The 20,709-nt window shown below is 30.0% G+C and overlaps 1 protein-coding gene across 1 annotated transcript; it reads right to left on the reverse strand.

Annotated features, from left to right (window-relative positions):
* Positions 1-4,531: 4,531 nt before the first annotated feature.
* LOC126555179 (uncharacterized) lies at positions 4,532-5,528 on the reverse strand. Its single transcript, XM_050210138.1, has one exon. It carries the CDS (start codon positions 5,292-5,294, stop codon positions 4,614-4,616), a length of 681 nt encoding a protein of 226 aa, XP_050066095.1. The 5' UTR covers positions 5,295-5,528; the 3' UTR covers positions 4,532-4,613.
* Between the last annotated feature and the right edge of the window lie 15,181 nt (positions 5,529-20,709).

Raw genomic sequence — 20,709 nt, forward strand, 5'->3', positions numbered from 1 at the left:
AGTATACAAGTGGTATTATTTCACATTTTTTTTTTTTTTTTTTTACAAGAACGATAAATAAAATAAATTAAAACTTTTTTTATATTACATCACTAAATCTTGTAATATCATGTTCGCCAATGAATTAAAATGAAATTGTAATAACTCGTACATAAATGAACAATCTTCACTTTGTATATTGCTGTAGCTGAAATCATAATTTGAATATATTGATTTGTAAAATTCGTTTCGTTGACAAGATGATGGTAAACCCATTTACGTCAGACTTTAATTAAAACGTATAAGCTGTATCAAACGTTTTTTGGTATGTTCCAATTTTTTTTTTCTGTTTTTTTCAACATATACAAGTCAATACAATGTTGTAATTGTTTCAAACGATGAAGATCAATATGAGATAATGTTTATATAATTATCATTAGAAATATAAAACTATAGTTTTGTTGGTTTTACATTTAACAGATAGAACAAATTATCAGCTATCTAACACGTTTTACAACGATTATGCAAATTTTCGTTCGATATTGTATTAAAATTGTTTTCGCACATTAATTACACCACTGATCAAGATCTACGTTACAACTTTTTATTAATTTACATTCTAATAATATAATAATGAAATTTGCTTATTAACTAGAAGTCCAACGGTTACACTTGTAACGTGCCACGTACAATCAGTTGAATGATGTCGATTTGGAAAGGTTTTGTGAAATAATTGAACTCTCGAAATTATTCTAAGTGTTTTTTATTTAAATTATTCTAAGTCCAATTAATTAATTTAATAAAACTTGTGAAAAATATTCTAAGTCCAGGAGACATAAAATATTAACTGGGTGACGTGAAGGTGCTTGCGCTAACTCTGGTGGATCACGTCTGAAATGTGCCTAATCTGGGCCCCCTTATATATCGTCCAGGGACTCCCGCGGTACCTTCAGGTCCCTGATGGTCATCTGCACCTGCATCCGCTTCTTCCCACGCTTTGCGTTATTTGAACGACGACGTGCGTCATTTTGACATCTATATTCTTCTATCGGGTGGTAATTATATTTCTATATTATTCTACCGGGTGGCAAGCGTACGTGCGATGATCTGCCTTTGACCCTGCACGATGCCGCCGCATATATAATTGTTATAATATATATTTTCGTTGCGGCTAGCGTTCTCACGCCGTTCCGCCGCCGCTGATGATCGACAATGCTACGTCAATTGTTAATCGTTCACGGTTAAGAAAATCTGTACTTGATATCACCTGCTCACTTTTAGAATCCAATTATAAGAATAATTGTTACACCCCTCATCAAAAAGTGCTGTTGCACCCCCAATGTTAGGTTATTGTGGCTATGGTATGTAATTCATATATTATATTTAATATAAGTATCAGAGCACGTTGCACCTCCCCACGAAAAAAAGGTTTATGTCTCAAAGACAGAAATCTTTCAAAGTTCAGTACAAAATGGTTAAGTTACAAATTATTACAATGTTATAGTGTTTACAATAATCGATTACAAGTCATTGATATAAGACATACATTACAATTCTCTGTATGCTTTTACATTTAAAGTATTTTCGTTATATAATATGAATATATGATGTATATGTTGTATATATAGTTTTGATTAAATATGGATTGATTACACTTACAAATGGTTAAATAGTTTGATTAAATATTTTGATTATAATATAATTAATGATTATATGGTTAGATTAAATATTTGGTTATATATTCTATGTTTTAAATATGTTGGTTAGTTTTCTTATAATTTATAATTGTGATTACAATAAAATATAGTGTTAGTAAATAGTACAATATAGTGATTATAATTGATTTGATAATTCCAATAAAATATGTGGTTAGTATAATGTGTTGATTACAATAGTTTCTTATATGGTAAATTAATTAATACAAATATTTTTTTACTTATTATATATATTAGTAGTACAAAATCTATAAAGTTCCCCACAATTCAAATTTATTTCCATATCCCAATAGTAACTTATTCGTACAGTATGTTTTCTTAAATCTAAGTGTATATATATATATTTATTATCATTCCAGTTTGTATGTTTTTTTTTATTTTATTTACTCAATCAAGATTCGCTGCCCATGGAATGACATACTAATCATTTGAAGTACGTCGTCCACATTGACAACAACCCTAATTGATTATTACGTTTACTTGATCACTCTTTACTCATTGGGGATGCCATAGAATCCACCCCATCGATCATATGTCAAATGTTATGTCGATAGGTGTTTCGTACAGCCCCAACCACTTCGTTTTCCTGATCAATTCATTCTAGACATACATTTATCTACTGTAATTCAATATATCTCGTGGATTCTGTATTATTTCGAGGTAATAGTTTAATTCATAACAGTATGGTTCACCAAATTCTCTGTCTATCGCCATATCATACAAAAATCTTTTGGCTGCCTCAATCATTTCCAATATAGTTTCATCCTCGTAAGGTACGAGTATATTTTCATTAGCGGTAACTATATGAAAATCAAAACAAGCTGTGTAATTATGCCATTCTCCCCGTGTTGGATTAATATGAAATTGCGTTTCTATGTTAAACGATATTGCCGAAGCTAATTGCTCCATTCTATCCATTATTGGTTATTATTTATTTCGTATAGTTGATTTGTAATTTATAGAATTATGAATTTCTGAAAAAGAAATTTTACGTTCGTATTTTGATTATTAATGTAACCGTTGTTTTGTTTTATTACTACTTTTATTGTTATTGTTTATATTATTTTTTTTTTTTTAGAAATGTTTTATTAGATTTTCATATCGCTGTTTCCGTATCACATAATCAAATATACATTTAGTATATTTGACATCCATTCTCGGATCATGCGCATACGTAGTATGGTGTTTCTTTTTACATATTATATCATGGGTCTCTACTAAATTAAGTAGCCTTCCTGTTTTATTATATGTACCGATATCTACTTCGAAAATTATTTCTTTATTGCCTAATTTTTCAAACTGAATATAGAAATTTTTATTGAAATACTTATCGTAACACGTTATGTTTAACATAGGATAATGGTCTAAATCTAATCTTTTTAAAATTTTTGTCCGAATGTCCGTTCCATACTACTATCACACATTCTCCTTATTACCTCTACGTATATAACTGTCAATATATCCCTTAGTCAAATTATTCCTGGTTGAACTCAAACTTTGCTTTAATTGGTCTAGACAAGCATCTCTCAGATCAGTTTTTACTCTGAACACTCTTTTTATCTCTCTTATTGCCACCTGAAGCTCCGTCTCACCCATAGGTCGAGCTTCTTCGTTAAGTGGTAGCAAAAGAGGTCGTCCCTCCAGTTTCCTAATCTTAAACGGTCTAAGCTATTGGATATAGCTCCGGAGATGACAACCATGCTTGTCTTGTTCACCATTGAGAACTCGAAGTCCATAATTATGAATTTATGTGTCTCTTTTCTGTATAATTAAACATTTTGTATTAGTGATTGTATTTTCATATTTATTTTTTTTATACATTTAGTACATACTTATACATTTATGTGATTGTTAATAACTTATATTATTACTTTAAGTTATATTATTTATTAATATTATTCCTTATTATATCTAAATATCTATATATTTAATTTATACATTTTATTGTTCTTTTAGTAAGGGCGGCATATTACTTAGGGCTAGCCTATCTGGTGTGTCACCTAGTAGCTTTTCCTTAACCCCATTCCTTTTGCCGATGACGTCATATGTATGACTTCTCTTTCTCTATTCGATATGTCGTTATCCGTAGTTCTTGCTCGATGGCCTATGGCCCTCATAGTGGTCAGTTTGCATTTATAACTTATGTATATGAATGCCAAAAGAAACATGGAGAATACTAACAATGCTATAATTGCATACATCATTAATGAGTGGTTATTACTTTGTACTTCCACTCCGGACTGTCTGAGTATTTCCTCGTCTATCATTCTTTCTACATCGTCTAGTGAGTGGGCCATTTCGTGTATGTTATCGAGTTTGCGTGCGTCGAACTTATGTCTATACTTTTCTATTTTAATGCCCTTGATACTGTTATTGATCTTATACGATATACTCCCTACTCCGATTTTAGGTATGAAATTTGTGAAATACTTTGTTTTGATCTCCCTTGTCGGATTTAGCACTACGTGTTCTGCATAAGCTCTACATTCCTGATTTAATTTAATTATCCCTTGATTTTTAATTTTTTCAATATATGGTTCTTGTATTCCCTGACACGTAATTGTTAATGTATCCTTTTTTGTTGTGTATATCCATGTGTTGGCATACTTAAGTTTGTGGTATATATTTTTAGAAATAATGATTACTCCTGATTCACAATTTTGTGGTAACTGGTCTGGATTTTTAAATAATGAAATTTCACACGGTTGTTCTTTTGATTCGTGTTGTATTGGTTGGAATTCCGGGCAAATAGTAAAAGTTTCTGTCTCGGTACAGTGTAATAATTCTGTTTCAGTAAACGTTGTAAATTGTCTACGATTTTTAGTTATTCCTACATATTGGTATTCTGGTTTCAATACAATACTATGTGATTTGTTATCCGGTCGATCAATGTCTACAGGATGTGGTATAGGTATGATTTTAAATAAAGTTAATTGAGTTTCCGTTATCAACGGTATTTTTATCAGAAAATACTATTTGATCACCACTATAAAATACTGCAATTTTAGTTATTTTTGTAAATTCGTGTATTTCGCTTGGCAATGTTCCCATTGGTAAATTCAAGTTAAGTGGTAGGTTTAGTTTTACTTCTACTAGTTGTGCTGCAAGTTCTCGCGGTGTTACTAAGCTTGGGTGTAAAACACCTGTCCTAGCCGCGGTTATTATGGCACTTAAAGTTTGGGTTTCGTAAGAGTATTGTGTCATTAATGCTGTAAATATACTAAAAATTCTATTTGACAGTAACAAGGTTTCTAAAGTATACGTATTGTTTATTAAAGCTTTTATGTTTGTTTCTAAACTTAGTTGCTTTTGTTTTAACTCGTCATATAACTGGTTTAGTTTAGTTGAAGCACTGTTTATTCCTACTATTGAAGATTTGACTACAGTGGTCTGGTCTTTTATAACATGTATCATACGTTCATTGGTACCTTCGACTTTGTCTATGTGTCGTAAAGTTTCCTCCGCACATTCCTCATCACAAACTCCGAATAAGGTTTTCATTGCCGAACCTATCATATTTACTAACCCTCTTTTCACTCTAGCACTACGTATGGTGGTGTGTTCCCCTGGTGACAAATATCTACCAATAGATTCATACATTTGTTTCCGTTGGACGGATATTTCATTAAAAGTTTTTTAATACATTATCGTATTTTGAGCACATCTCCCGATCGGTCATATTTCCCTTACAATGCTCGTCCATATTTCTTATTTCTAATTCTAATTGATAATGTCTTAAATCATAATCGCTTAACGGTATATAAGTTACGAGCTCCCAATGAGCTCCTATTATTCTGATTTCACCTTGGTTTTCATAAAATATACTTGTTTCATTTTTAATTCTTCTATGGTGTATGGCGACTGTCCTTGCGCCATCATTATACACAAAAACCTATATAATAATATGCTAATTAGACATATATTTACCTTAATTAATTTAATAGGCCATGTTACGTTATTATTATTTTATTACTTAAACATAATTATCTTATTAATTCTAACTAAATACTACTAGCAATTAATTTTCATTATTTTGTTAAAATTTCCTCCGACGTTGTCCTCAGAATTTCTCTTCTCATGATCCAGCACATAGGTCTTGTATAGGGCTCATCACTTTGTATGATTCTCAAGAGGTCTGATCTCAAAGTTGCAATAGATTGCTCTATTACGTGAGGACTTAACGGGTAAGGCAAAAGTGCTGCCGCAGAGTGCACATGGTGGTCAAAGCAGGCGGGGATTTCCCTGTCCCCCACTAAAAACAGTGTTTTTGGCGTTTTATTTTTCTTCTACCCAAATTTTTAAGGAATCCGATTTTTAATTCCCATCTGCTAGCAAAAAGCTCACGCTTTCCAACAAGTTCATGGTAGGCAACCACATGTGCGGCCTTCCATACGTTATCGGTGTCAAATGTATCCTTCGGTTTCCTTCACATCGGAAGTTGTCCAAAATACATTGGCAGAGTACCGATTCCTCTGACAGCGTTTCATGTGGTTCATGCCAATCCCAGCAGATTTCGTTATGTGCACCATATATGTGCGAGTACACAGGGTTTCTTTCAAACTCCATGCACCCCAGATACGTGTACAACTGCATTTCCCCAACATTTCATCTCCCTTATTTAACCGGAGAGTCACCAGACGTCCTCCTGCTGTTTCTTTTATTTCCAACCCGAATTCAGGAACTACGTCTAATTGTGCATTTTCCACCAATGGCACTATGCGCCTATGCCCTTCCGTTGTCAGATATATTACTTCAATTTGTCGGCTCCTATAATATAGTTTAACTCTTATAGTACCTTTTGGTTATTAGTGTAAAATTTAAGACTAACTACATTTGTATCTTAATACTAAAATAAATCTAATTTACTATCTTTATTCATGTTTTTTTTTTTTATTTTTTTTTCTTATATATTTTTTTTATATACTAGTCTCCCTCATCGTGTTTAACTCTGTTCCTTGTTCGTGTATTAAGTTTACTACATATCTGTATCTGTATCTGTTCACACATTTAAAATTATGGTGTATACTAATAATTAGTAGTACAATGGTCATTATTAGAATGCTTACTCCTACACATATTATAAAATTATAATAATGTATTTTAAATTTAGGATTTTCTAGATTTGTTACGATTTGTGTGCTGGTGTTATTAATAATTATTTTACTAGTTATATTTGTTCTATCCTCTATTCCTTCTGTAGTATCTGACGTGATATCGCCATAGTCAAACTCATTTACTACATTTGTGGAGTCTATCGTTGTTAAGTTTGCTGTAATCATTTGCGATATTATTTCGTAATGGGTATTATTTGTATTTTTGTTATACTCGAAATTATTCAGTGTAGTTAAATTATAGTCATGCTCACTTGTCATGATAGGTTTTATTGTAGTTGAAATTGTCTGCAATGTTGGATTAGTTATGTTGGTTTTATGTAGTAACTTTGAATGTATTACACTTAGGTGTCTAACATTTTTCGGAAATGATATGAATTTTCATTGTCTAATCCTATTGTTTTCAATGTTAATTCACACGTTTTTTCGATAGTAAGTTTTGTTAAAGTGTTATTTAATACAATAGTCGTAGGTTTTATGGAGAATATACACCCTAGGTTCATATGTACCCGTGTGTTGTTCTCATCATTCAAAGCTAAAGTTATACGTTCCGTTGTTCCCCAAGTCGTTCGTTGAAGTTCAACACGACTATTGTTTACTTCATAAAAACTATTGTTTCTTCATTGTTTCTATGGCTCGTTACTCCCTTTATCGTCATAATGATTAACCTATAATTTCATTACTTATTACTTATATTATTTTATTATTCTATTACTTATTACACATTTATGCTCTATATCTATACTTAATATTATTATTTTTTTTTTTTATATTATTATTTTTTTTTTTATATCTATTTCTGTTCATACATTTTCAACAATTGGTCCATTCTGTCGCTTCTTTTACGACTTACCATCACCCTTCGTTTCATTTCTTTTCTATATTTTTCCTGTCGTGCTCTAACATTTCGTCAGCCTCCGGCATTACGTCTAACCAATCGTTTATTACTATACAAATTGTTCTCTCAAGTCGTTTTTTTCATAAACGTCATGTATATAACCGTAATGTTTTTCGTAAATCTCTCTAATTCCGATTGCGAATATGGTTCGCTCAATTTCTTATTAGCATTTTCCATATGTGACTTTAAACAACTAGGTGCTTCGTCCCTTCTTAAGAAAGTAGTAACGTTATGTTTTTCCCGTTTGATCATGTCGTATAGATAATTTATGAATTTGGTTTTCTTTTCCCTAAAAATAAATACTTAATCTTAAACTACACTCTAAGTCTTATCTACCTTATTTATTTAATACTTATTTAATTATATTTAATTTCTACCTAAACTTTCGTATCGGATTTCTAATCATCCTTGTCTAGTTTGTCTTTTTCGTAATATCTTTTTACATCATTTTTATGTACAGTCACCTTCCTTCTACCTCTCTGTATTACTACATTTTCGGTATCCAAAACCTCTAAAATTTCAAAAGGTCCTTTCCATAACGGACTTAATTTGTTTTTCTGGGTTTTGTCTTTCAGTAATACCAAATCTTTCACATCTAAATCTTCGCTAAATTCCTTTTTATCATACTGTTTTTTAGATTTTATCTTCTTATTAATTAATCTTTCTCTGGCAATTTTATGTGACTCCTGCATTTTTTGTTTTAAATCGAATATATAATCATCGTAATTATACCTAGGTTCAGGGCTACATTTTAACTTGACTGGTATGTCCAATTCTTTTCCATATAATAACGCGTAAGGTTGGTAATTAGTCGAACTATGTTCCGTTGAATTATATACGAATAATGCATATGGTAATAGTTGATCCCAATTATTTAAATCTTTGTCTACATAGTGTCTCAAATATTCGGCTAAAGTTCTATGTGATCTTTCTAAGCTACCGTTAGTTTGCGGATGATAAGGACTCGTATTTATTTTATTAATCTTTAGTAATTTACACACTTCTGTGAAAATCTTACTAAGAAAGTCTGTACCTTGATCAGTTAATATAGTTTCAGGTATACCGTGCACACATACGAAATTTACTACAAACGCCTGGGCGATAGTGTTTGCCGTATGATCTGGTAACGGAACACCTAATGAATATTTCGTTAGATCGTCCTGCATAGTCAATATATATGTGTTGCCTATTGCAGTAGGTATTAGAGGTCCTACTATATCCATAAATATTTTTTCAAACGGTCTAGAACTTGTCGTAGTTATAATCATCGGACTACGGTGATGCCTATTAGTTGTTTTATTCGTTTGACACGACGGACAGTTTTTTATATATTCCCTTACTTCTTGTTTTAACCCTGGCCAGTTGAATTGTCGTTTAATTTTCTTAACCGTTCTATTTAATCCAGCATGACCCCCTAGTAATGAGTCATGAAATTGCTTGAAAATAATTAATTTTTCCTCATTAGTGTATTCTAATTTAGTACAGATTATTATTTCTATATCTGTATTTCGAAATATATACCTAATCATTGATCTTGTTTTTGTCCAGTCCAACCCGTCTTTCTTTCCTAACTGGTTCATGGCTAACTTATTCAAGGAATTTTTAATGCAAAAGTACTTTAAATTTAATAATGCAAAATGCATATTTTCACTTGTGGTTAATTGTTTTTCTTTACTTTTAGTTATCAAAAATATTATGTATCTTTCTTCGTAATTAAAATATACTACGTCGCCTATTTGTTTATTTGATTCTAGCATTTTATTCGTTCCAAATTTTCGTTTTAATTCGTAGTTTATTCCCGATTTAAAGTTATAATATTTTTCTATTTCTGATACAATATGATATTCTGCGGGTGATTCTAGTAATTCACCGTTCACCTCTTTCACATTACTATTCGTTATTATTGTTGTTTCCGATTTTTCTAGAAAGCTCGTATAACTTTCGTCCTTAATTTCTTTTATACTATACATTCTACTTAAAGCATCTACGTTCGAATTTTGTACTCCCGGTTTATATTTTATTTCGTAATCGTATTCCTCAAGCTGTATGCGCCATCTCGCCAACTTTGATAACGGATCTTTTAAGTTAAATAACCAAGATAATGGTCTATGGTCAGTGAGTATCACGAATTTTCTACCGTAAAGATAGGGCCTAAATTGTTTAACCCCGTATACAATCGCTAAACATTCTAGTTCAGTAGTTGAGTAATTCATTTCACTTTTATTCAAAGTTCTAGATGCGTACGCTATTGGTAGGTCGCTACCTATCGTTCCTTGGGATAGTATAGCTCCTAGAGCCTTACCACTAGCGTCGGTTGTAAGTATAAATTGTTTCGTAAAATCTGGATATTGTAAAATCGGTTCTGCACAGAGTGCGTTTTTTAATTTGTCGAAAGCTACCTGACAATTTTCGTCCCAATTAAATTTAACATCCTTTTTTAATAAGTGTGTCATTGGTTTAGCTAACATACTATATCCCTGTATAAATTTCCTGTAGTACCCCGATAAACCTAAAAATGATTTTATTTGCTTTACAGTTTTAGGCACCGGAAATTCTAATACTGATGTTATCTTTTTCGGATCTGGTTTTATTCCGTGTTCCGAAATTATGTGTCCCAAATATAAACATTCGCGTTTTAGAAATTCGCATTTATCTGGTTGTATTTTTAAATTATGGGTACGTAGACGTTCGAATACGTCTATCAGCTTATTGTTGTGATCGCTCAAATTTTTCGCATAAATAATAATATCGTCTAAATATACTAAACATTTAATGCCTATTATCCCCGACAATACGTTATTCATTAATCGCTGAAATGTAGCGGGACTTGTTTTCATTCCCATAGTCATACTAATGACGTTGTAATGACCTTGACCGGTCGAAAACGCTGTCATTTCGCGAGATTCCTTCGCTAAAGGTATTTGATAAAACCATTTGCTAAATCTAAAATGGTAAAAGCTGACATTGTCCCAATTGATCTAATATTTCCGTAATATTAGGTAACGGATGAAATTCATTTAAAGTTACTTCATTGAGTGCCCTAAAATCAATTACTATTCGAAATTTATCTTTACCAGATGAATCTGATTTCTTTTTTACTAACAACAAAGGTGCATTAAAAGGTGACATAGATCGTTCTATGATATCGTTTTGTTCCATTTTAATTAATTGTTGTTCAATTTCCTTTTGCTGTGCCTGTGGCAATCTATATGGTCTTTATATATAGGCGGTTGATTGGCGGGTAATCTTATTACGTGTTCCGCGGCGTTAGTAAATGTTAAATAATCGTTTTCCAAATGAAATACATCGGAAAAATGTTCGCATATTTCTAATATTGTTTTACGTTCCTCGTTATTTAAATGGTCACTACGTATTAAACTTTTTATTTTATTTACGCGATCGTTATTGTCATTTACTACAGTTATTTCGTGTAATTATATCTATTCTATGTCATTGTCGTATAATATTTTATTTAATTGGTCCTCATAAATGTTTTGTGGTAATTCGAAATATTCAGTATACTTATCACCGTGTTTCCATTCTTTACCGTGTTTATTATATTAGCGCAATATACGTCCTGTATTAATTCTTGTTTCTGTATTAAAATATTTTTATTTTCCATTATCGGATCAGCTATTGGTATAGATATTATTGTTTCCGTTCGCGGTTTTAATGTGTAACATATTTTATCTTTATTTAATTCGCACGGAGTGTTATCATTTATAGTTAATATATTATTCGCAACATCTATTATCGCGTTAGTTTGTAACAGGAAGTGGTGACCTAGAATTCCATCTCGCGGTATTGGAAATTCCTTATCGACCACATGAAATTCCGTTTTTATTTTATTATTATTTAATATTAATATTATTGTAATTTTGCCTATGGTAGTTACTATTTTATCATTAATGCCTTTTAAATTTATTTTTTCTTTTTCGTTTACTAATGTTTCGCCTGTTAATTTATTTTTTTTATTAAATTGATTTCACTACCGGTGTCTAAAAGAAGATTTGCTGTATTTGTTTTAAAGTTAGGTGATTGAAATGTAACATGATTTTCATTAATTACTGATACGATGGTGAAACATCGTTGGGTGATAATTCCTCCTTCCTCCGTTACGGCCGTTATTTGGTTGATCGAACGGACGCCGTTCCCGTTCGACACTTGACCGTTTCCCGTCCGTTTGCATTATTACGCTCATCCCGTTGCCTACTATAACAGCTAACACTATCGTGTCCTATCTTATTGCAATAACTACAAGTTATTGGTGCCGAATTATTGTTAAAATTATTATTAGTATTTTGTCGTGCGTTATTATTTTGCGGTTGCTGATTATTATTATTATTCCGACGCGCAACTTGTGTAACATTACCACGACAATCGCGAGCGACATGATTAGTTCTGCCGCAAATATAACATCCGGGATTGTTTTGCTGTCTCCGATTTATTATTATATTGACCGTTATTATTACGCGGATAGTTTTATTATATTATTATTATTGCGACCAAATTATTAAAATTATTATTACGATTAACGTTATTATAATTATTAGGACCTTGTCTATTCTGACCACGATTGTAATTTTGCTTATAACCGAATTTCTGTCCATTTGGATTATTTCCCTGATAGTTATTTGACCAACGATTTCCGTTTTGATTTACTTTAGTCTCGTTATTTTGTAATTCTTTGTTAAAACTAAATTCGATTTCTAACTGCCTAGCCATTTGCATTGCCAGTTCTAAAGTTTCTGGGTTCCTAGCTCGTAATATCGTCTGTAAATCCATTTTTAACCCGTTTATATAAATTGCTAATGCCTGATCCTTTAGAGTTTGCCTTAAAATTCTCGCCTCTTCGGGCGTTTTATTTGCCAATGTTGCATTACACAAATTATAATATAACTGTTCTACGCGACCCGTATAAGTTAATACATCTTCGTCATTTTTCATACGAACAGAATTTAATCCTATTTGTAATGTTTGTGGTGACAATTGCTGTTCAAAAGCCCCCCTTAATATTTTTTTAATAGTTTCCCAATCACTGGTTTCCCTATACCGACATACTTCTAACGCCTTGCCAGTAATCCTAGTATTAATAAATTTCACTAATAAGGTATAGTTTCTTTATCTACGGCCTCACATGCATAATCGCATGCCCGTATGAACGAACAAACGTCTTTTGCATCGGCACAAATTGGTATCATAGCAGTGACCTGCTCATTTGTAGCCTTTACACTAGACATTTTTGTTCTTTGCTTCCTCTTTACTGGTCCTAATTCTGAGTGGATTAAATTTGGTGTACTACGTAACCCTATTAATCTTTGTTCTAATCCGGTATTTGAGTCTTCTTTAACAGTGGTATCTAACAAACTTTTCCCTATGTGTTTTTCCTTATTAATTCCCTGTGTAGAGTCGCTACCCTCTTTCGTATTTATACTTATGTTTACTAATTTATTTACTTCAATATTTTTATCTAACTCTACGTGAGTTCCGATTTCTTTTGTTGTATCTGTTTCCTCTTCCGAACTATTACTATCGTTTTCACTATAACTATTTTTCTTCTTTTCCTTATTCATACGTTTATTTGTATATTCATTTATTATAACTTAAATTAAATATGTTTTATTTCTTAAAATAATTTTTTTTTTTATTATTTTTTTTTTCAATTATTAATCAAACATTAATTCTTTAAAAATATTTATCAATATTATTTTATTATAAAATTCTCGTAATATTTTTATTATTCCCCCAATTATTTCTATCTATATTTTTTTTTTATTATTATTTTTTCTCTAGGATTTTTTTTTTATCCTCTCTAAAATTCACAATATACGTCAAGTAAATCTTTTTTTTCAACACGATAGGACTTTCTCGCCTATAAAATTCACAATTATCTTTTAATTATAACACGGCTTATTTCTGCCTAATAAAATCTCCGATTATTAAAATTGCTAAATACGGCTCTTCCCGGCCTAAATAAATTCACAATTATTTTTTCACAAAATACGGCTCTTTTTGGCCCAATAAAATTCACAATTATTTTTCAATATACGGCTCTACTCGGCCCAATAAAATTCACAATTATTTTTCAATATACGGCTCTACTCGGCCCAATAAAATTCACAATTATTTTTCAATATACGGCTCTACTCGGCCCAATAAAATTCACAATTATTTCAATATCGGCTCTTCTCGGCCCATAAAATTCACAATTATTTAATTCACAATATATATGGCTCAAATCCGCCCCAAAATAATTCCTTTCATCAACTTTAAAATATGGCACTTTTTCAGCCTAAATAAATTCAATACTTTTAATTCTCAATATATGGCTCAAATCCGCCCCAAAATAATTCCTTTCATCAACTTTAAAATATGGCACTTTTTCAGCCTAAATAATTCAATATATAAGGACTTATTACTTGCCTCCCAATAATTCAATAAATAAGGTCTTAACTGCCTTCAATAAAATTCTCAATTAATATTCTTTTTAATTCACAAAAAAAACTCTTTCTTTTTTTTTCTTGCGTGTTCCTTGACGTATAATTCACTAATAATTTTTTTTTTTATTCTATATTATTTATTTTCTATTTTCCGTATTCTTCACGTAAATTTTCTTTAAATAAAATATTTTCCCTTATTATAAAAATTTTTTTTTATTTAACAATATATTCTCTTTTTTTTTTGTATTATTTTTTTAAATAAATTATTTATACTATTCTTAACGATATTTATCTTAAATAATTTTTTCGCATAAAAAAAATAATTTTCTTGTAAAATATTTAATTTTAATAAAATAATTTAATTTCCGTAATTAAAAATATTAAAGTAATTAAAAAATTTTTTCTTTCCTTTTATATTAAAATAAAATTTATTAATCAATTTTTTTTTTTTTATAAAAAAAATTATTCTTCTGCTATTATATTTTATAATAAAATAATAAAATAAAATCTTATTTTAAAACTTTTTAATTATTATTTTTTTTTCTGAAAAATTTTCTATGTCAAAATATTTATATTTTTAAATAAAAAAAAAATAAAATATTTTTATTATTTTTTTTCCTGAAAAATTATTTATGTCTCTTTTTTTTTTTTAAAAAAAATATCTATTTATTTGTTTCTCGAAAAATTATTTATATTTGAAATATTTATATATTTTATAACTGAAATAAAGTTGTATTATTTTATTATTGAACAAAAATTTTATGCGTAAAAATAATCTAAGTGTACTATTAAAATATTAAATTTATTTAATCGTTGCGTTTCTTTTTTTTTTTATTTTTGCTTATTCTAAATTTTTTCCTTTTTAATTTTTATTTTTTTTTTAAATTTTTTTTTTATTTTATCAAGATATTTTATTTAATGTTTCACGGGGAATATATATATATACACCTTCACAATTAAAAGTAACTTATACGATGGAGTTTTTAATTCCAAAGGAGACGCGAACAGAGTTAGACGCTTAAAATTATTCTACATTAAGAAAAAAAATTATGCTTACACAACGATGGTTTGAGTCGATGCTTCCATTCTTCTTGATTGCTGAGCCGTGGTGTTACTTGTTGATTCTTTCTCTTTCGGAGTCGCTGAAGTTGACGTTCTGCAGTTGTCTTCTTCAACAGTGATTCGTTGCCGAATGTGCCTCCGTGAATTCTTTGAAGTGGATATATTTTAAATTTTTTCGAAAAATTTTCGAAGTGGAAAAAAAATATTTTTTCCCGAAAATTTTCTAAGTTCGAAAAAATTAAAATTGTTCGTCCAAAGAATTCTTATTTGAAAGAATCCTACCGACTGCGCCAAATTTGTAACGTGCCACGTACAATCAGTTGAATGATGTCGATTTGGAAAGGTTTTGTGAAATAATTGAACTCTCGAAATTATTCTAAGTGTTTTTTTTTAAAATTATTCTAAGTCCAATTAATTAATTTAATAAAACTTGTGAAAAATATTCTAAGTCCAGGAGACATAAAATATTAAACTGGGTGACGTGAAGGTGCTTGCGCTAACTCTGGTGGATCACGTCTGAATGTGCCTAATCTGGGCCCCCTTATATATCGTCCAGGGACTCCCGCGGTACCTTCAGGTCCCTGATGGTCATCTGCACCTGCATCCGCTTCTTCCCACGCTTTGCGTTATCTGAACGACGACGTGCGTCATTTGACATCTATATTATTCTATCGGTGGTAATTATATTTCTATATTATCTACCGGGTGGCAAGCGTACGTGCGATGATCTGCCTTTGACCCTGCACGATGCCGCCGCATAATATAATTGTTATAATATAATTTTTCGTTGCGGCTAGCGTTCTCACGCCGTTCCGCCGCCGCTGATGATCGACAATTGCTACGTCAATGTGTTAATCGTTCACGGTTTAGAAAATCTTACTTGATATCCCTGCTCACTTTTAGAATCCAATTATAAGAATAATTGTTACACCCCTCATCAAAAAGTGTCTGTTGCACCCCCATGTTAGGTTATTGTTGGCTATGGTATGTAATTTATATATTATTTTAATATAAGTATCAGAGCACGTTGCACCTTTTCTACTAAAAGGACGAATATCGAACACAGATTTTGATACAACGATTGATGGATTCATATTGATAAAATAAAAAAAACAGTAAACAGTATTTTTTTTCTAGAAATATGATATGATCACTAGACAGCTTAGCTCAACTAACAGTTTGTTTATCCATACATGTTATATACTAACAAATGTAAGGTTACAAAAGAAAAAAAGAAAAAAAAAATGTGAACGTATAGTACTATAGTGTCTAGTTGGATAAACAGTAAGAGTTATTATACTTACCTACCTAATTCGATAGACCTGAAACATTTTTAAAAATCATTAACATTTAAATTTAAATTAGACGCGTTATCCCACTAGGCTATACGTTCACGAGGTATTAAAGTTATTAACACATTTAAGTTTATTAAATTCAGATTTTTTTTATTGAATATAGAAAGTTAAATGAACTAACACCAGTATCATATGACCTTGATCCACAATCACAATCACAATATCGATAATCTTACCATATTTTTTTACTACATTTTCAACAAACTGATTTCCTTTTGATAATAATACAAAAACACATTCGGATTCCATCTTGAATGTTCAATCCATGGATTATCTTCTTCTTTCCCAACGATGCAATATAATACCGCAGCAAAAACATTCAACAATATCTTTTTCCCTGAATATATAAAACCGCTTTCAGCTAATGAGTATTTATCTTGAGATGAAGTCAACGGGAATAAATTGAATGTTTTCAATCTTGATATAAATGTAGTGAATTCTGGATATGTAGGATATGCATTGTTTCGTATTAACGAAACAAGTGAACAAAAACTGTTGTTAATTTGTTGAAAATTCATTTTTTATAAAAAAAAAAATAAAAAAACTTAAATGAATTAAACTTGATTAAAACTAACAGAACCTGATTGAACGATGGTTGAATATTAACTGAACTGTCTGAACTGAAATGAATTCAATAAAACGACTTTTATCTATAATTTATTAAAAAAAAAAAAAATGAAATTATTGTGTAACCTGAATGTTTAACTTACAAGGGAAATAAATAGTGTTGAAGTGTGTATACACTGTTTAAACTTTATGTGTAACAGGGAAAAAATAATTGGTTAAAGGCGGAAACTATATCTTAAATTTTAAAAATCTCCGCAGTCAAAAGTGCGCAGAACATACATTATGGTTTTTGAGAATCAGTGTTTTTTTACTAGTACAGCGGAGAAAAAAAAAGTTTGAGGGGGAAAATCCCCCTTAAAATTTTACAATCTCCGTAGTCAAAAGTGCGCAGAACATACATTATATGTTTTTGAAAATCAGTGTTTTTTTACTGTACAGCGGAGAAAAAAAAGTTTGAGGGGAAAGTCCACCTAAAAATTTTTAAATCACCGCAGTCTGGTAGAGCGGAGAAAAAAAAAGTTTGAGGGGAAAAATCCCCCTTAAAAATTTGCAATCTCCGCAGTCAAAAGTGCGCAGAACATACAAATGTATACTACTTCCGATAACAGTTGGCAATTGATTATTGATATGAATCACATAATATTATGTTTATGTACATTTAGAATAGCCCATGTCTATTTTTAGTATAAACTGATAAACATTTTCCCGTATCCTATACACCCATCCACTACACACCGACAATCATATATTCATAACTCGTATCGGTCGTATGTGTGTGAGTAGGTACTGTACTAGGTAATGTACTGTACTGTACTGAAGTAATATAATCAATATAGATTAGCAACCGCCAACCGCATGTCCATGTTAGATATTATAATAATTTTCACTTCTAAGTTTTAATTACAATTTATAATGGAAAATAAAAGGAAAAGAATTAAACTTGAGTGCCTTAAGTGTGGAGGTGTATTCAATAAAGACTATCGTGCTAAACATGAACGTCAGCAACATGATGGAAAACGAGTTACAGTTAAGCATTTCGGAGCACCGCAAAATCCATTCGAAGCTTCAAAATATTTACACAAAAAATATTCACCAACTGTAAGTTGGTTTAAAATAAATTGTATTCAATTATGTACATACATAAGAAATGGTATTTTTTTATTTAACTTATTTTTTTTTTAATGATAGAAAACCAGCACAAGTTCTACTACAAAAAATATTCAAATCATTGATGAAAGTAATGTTGATACACGCACATTTGTTGAAAAAGATCCAAGTCAATTTAAAGTATGTAAATTAAATTTTTTTTATACAATTAAGATATAATAATGTAAATTGTTTTTTTAAGTCAATGCATACAATTCAAATTTATATCTATTATTTCTTAATATATTAGGTAAGTAAATATTTAATTTATTAATAGGTAAACAAAAATACTACAACTCGCACGACTTATTTATCAGAAGAAGAAAACTGTTTAAGTGAAACTATAGAATATCTGTTGGATGCATTAGAAGTAAGTTATTTTTATTTTTATTTAATAAAACATATTATGGCTATTGGCTAGTGTTTGTAAAAAAAAAAAAAATTATACCTACTTAAGTCAAATTTTATAACTTTAAAATTCAGTATATTAATTATTAATAATGTTAGTAGGTAGTATTATCAGCCTAACTAAACAGCAAAATTTCAATAATAGGTATATTACAACAATTAAAAATGTATATCAATATTGAAACAAGGTTAAATTTTATTTTTGCATATTGTCTTTAAATTGGCTAAACAAAACATATAATTTTTTTAAATTTTTTTCAACAATATTTATGGTATTTATAATTATTCAATAACATAATGATACAAACATGACATAGATCATAGCATAGTTAATATATAATTTAATACTATTAATAATTATTTTAATACATTTTATAAATTGGGAAAATCAAATAGGTACCTATTTTAAAGCACTAAGTAACTAAAATAACGGTAACTTTAAACAAATAATATTACTTCTCTCACGTTACTGTCCAACTATGAAAACTTGGTTAGAAGAAACAGCATTTCGTCCATATCATGTAACATATATGAGTCACGATTCACAAAATGAATTTATTCATCTACTAGCAAAAGAAACAAAAAAAAAAAATTGTATCAGAAGTAAAAAAAGCTCAAATGTATTCTGTTATGGCAGATACCACTCCTGATCTTTCAAATCGTGACCAAATGTCTGTGTGTGTTCGATATGTAGACACAAAATCAAAAGTTTGTGAACGATTAATTGAAATAACAGAAACTCAAGATAAAACTGGAAAAGGTTATAATATTTTTTTATATCTTTTTTCATAATAAACTATCATTATGTTATTTAAAAAAAATATATATATAATTTAGAATTAATGAATTTCTTTTTGATATTTCTTTTTAGGTATGGCAAATAAAATTTGTGAAATATTAACAAAAAATGGATTACATCTTGAAAGTATAGCTTTTCAATCATATGATTTTGCTTCTAATATGTCTGGCCATGTACAAGGAACTCAAGCAATGCTTTCTAAAATAGTTGGTCATAACATACCATATATTCCATGTCAAGCACACCGTTTAAACACATTTGTGGAACACAGTTGTAATGCCAGTATTATTGTTGCTGAATTATTTAACACATTAGAATCCTTATATGTATTTTTTTCTTCAAGCACTAAGCGAGGTGGATATCTTCAGAAAAAGTTGCTTGAGATTGAAGGGTCATTAAAAATTTGCAATTTATCAAAGACCAGATGGACTGCACGTGCTGAGTCCCTAAAAGCAGTTTACATTTCATATGAAATAATTGTAAGTGTTTTAAATGACCTGACAATAGATAAAAACGTAGACCAAAAAACTAAAATTCAAGCTCTAGGGCTACAAAAAAAGTGTCTGTCATTTGACTTCATTGTTAGTATGTATACAATGAAAACCATAATGTATCAAATGAAAATACTAACAGAACAATTGGAGGCTTCAGATCTTAATATCGTTGATGGTATTGTGTTAATAGATTGTGCAGTAAAATCATTAAAAGAAATCCGAAATAATACAGAACAATTAAATAATCTCATATCAACTGCTAAAGTATTTTCGTTGAAAATGGAAGTGAACCCAGTTGTTGATTTTCAGAGACATCATAGGAAACGGTTGAATCCCAAGAAGATTGATACCAATTCCAATACTCAAGCTGATTTCACATTAGAATCATTTTATCGAAAAGAATTTAATCATGTTTTGGATACTTTAATAAATTTGATGGCAGAAAATTTGAAATCTTGTCTTTCTTCAGTGCAATCTATCTACCATATTTTATCAGTTCCAATAAAATCGACCATTACATTAGAAGATATAAAGAAAGCATTTTCTTTATTTTCTCCAGGTTCAGATATGTCTAAGGTAACTGATTTTGAAGGAATTCTGTGTGAAATAAATATATTAAGACTTAACACAGACGACGATTCGAATAACACATTGAAGTTAATCATGGAATCAAGTAATAAGTTGAAAACTGTTATACCATTAGCTAATGCTTTATGTCGCTTAGCATATACATCA

This window comes from Aphis gossypii, unplaced genomic scaffold, assembly GCF_020184175.1.
Source record: "Aphis gossypii isolate Hap1 unplaced genomic scaffold, ASM2018417v2 Contig00735, whole genome shotgun sequence".
NCBI classification, from domain to species: domain Eukaryota; kingdom Metazoa; phylum Arthropoda; class Insecta; order Hemiptera; family Aphididae; genus Aphis; species Aphis gossypii.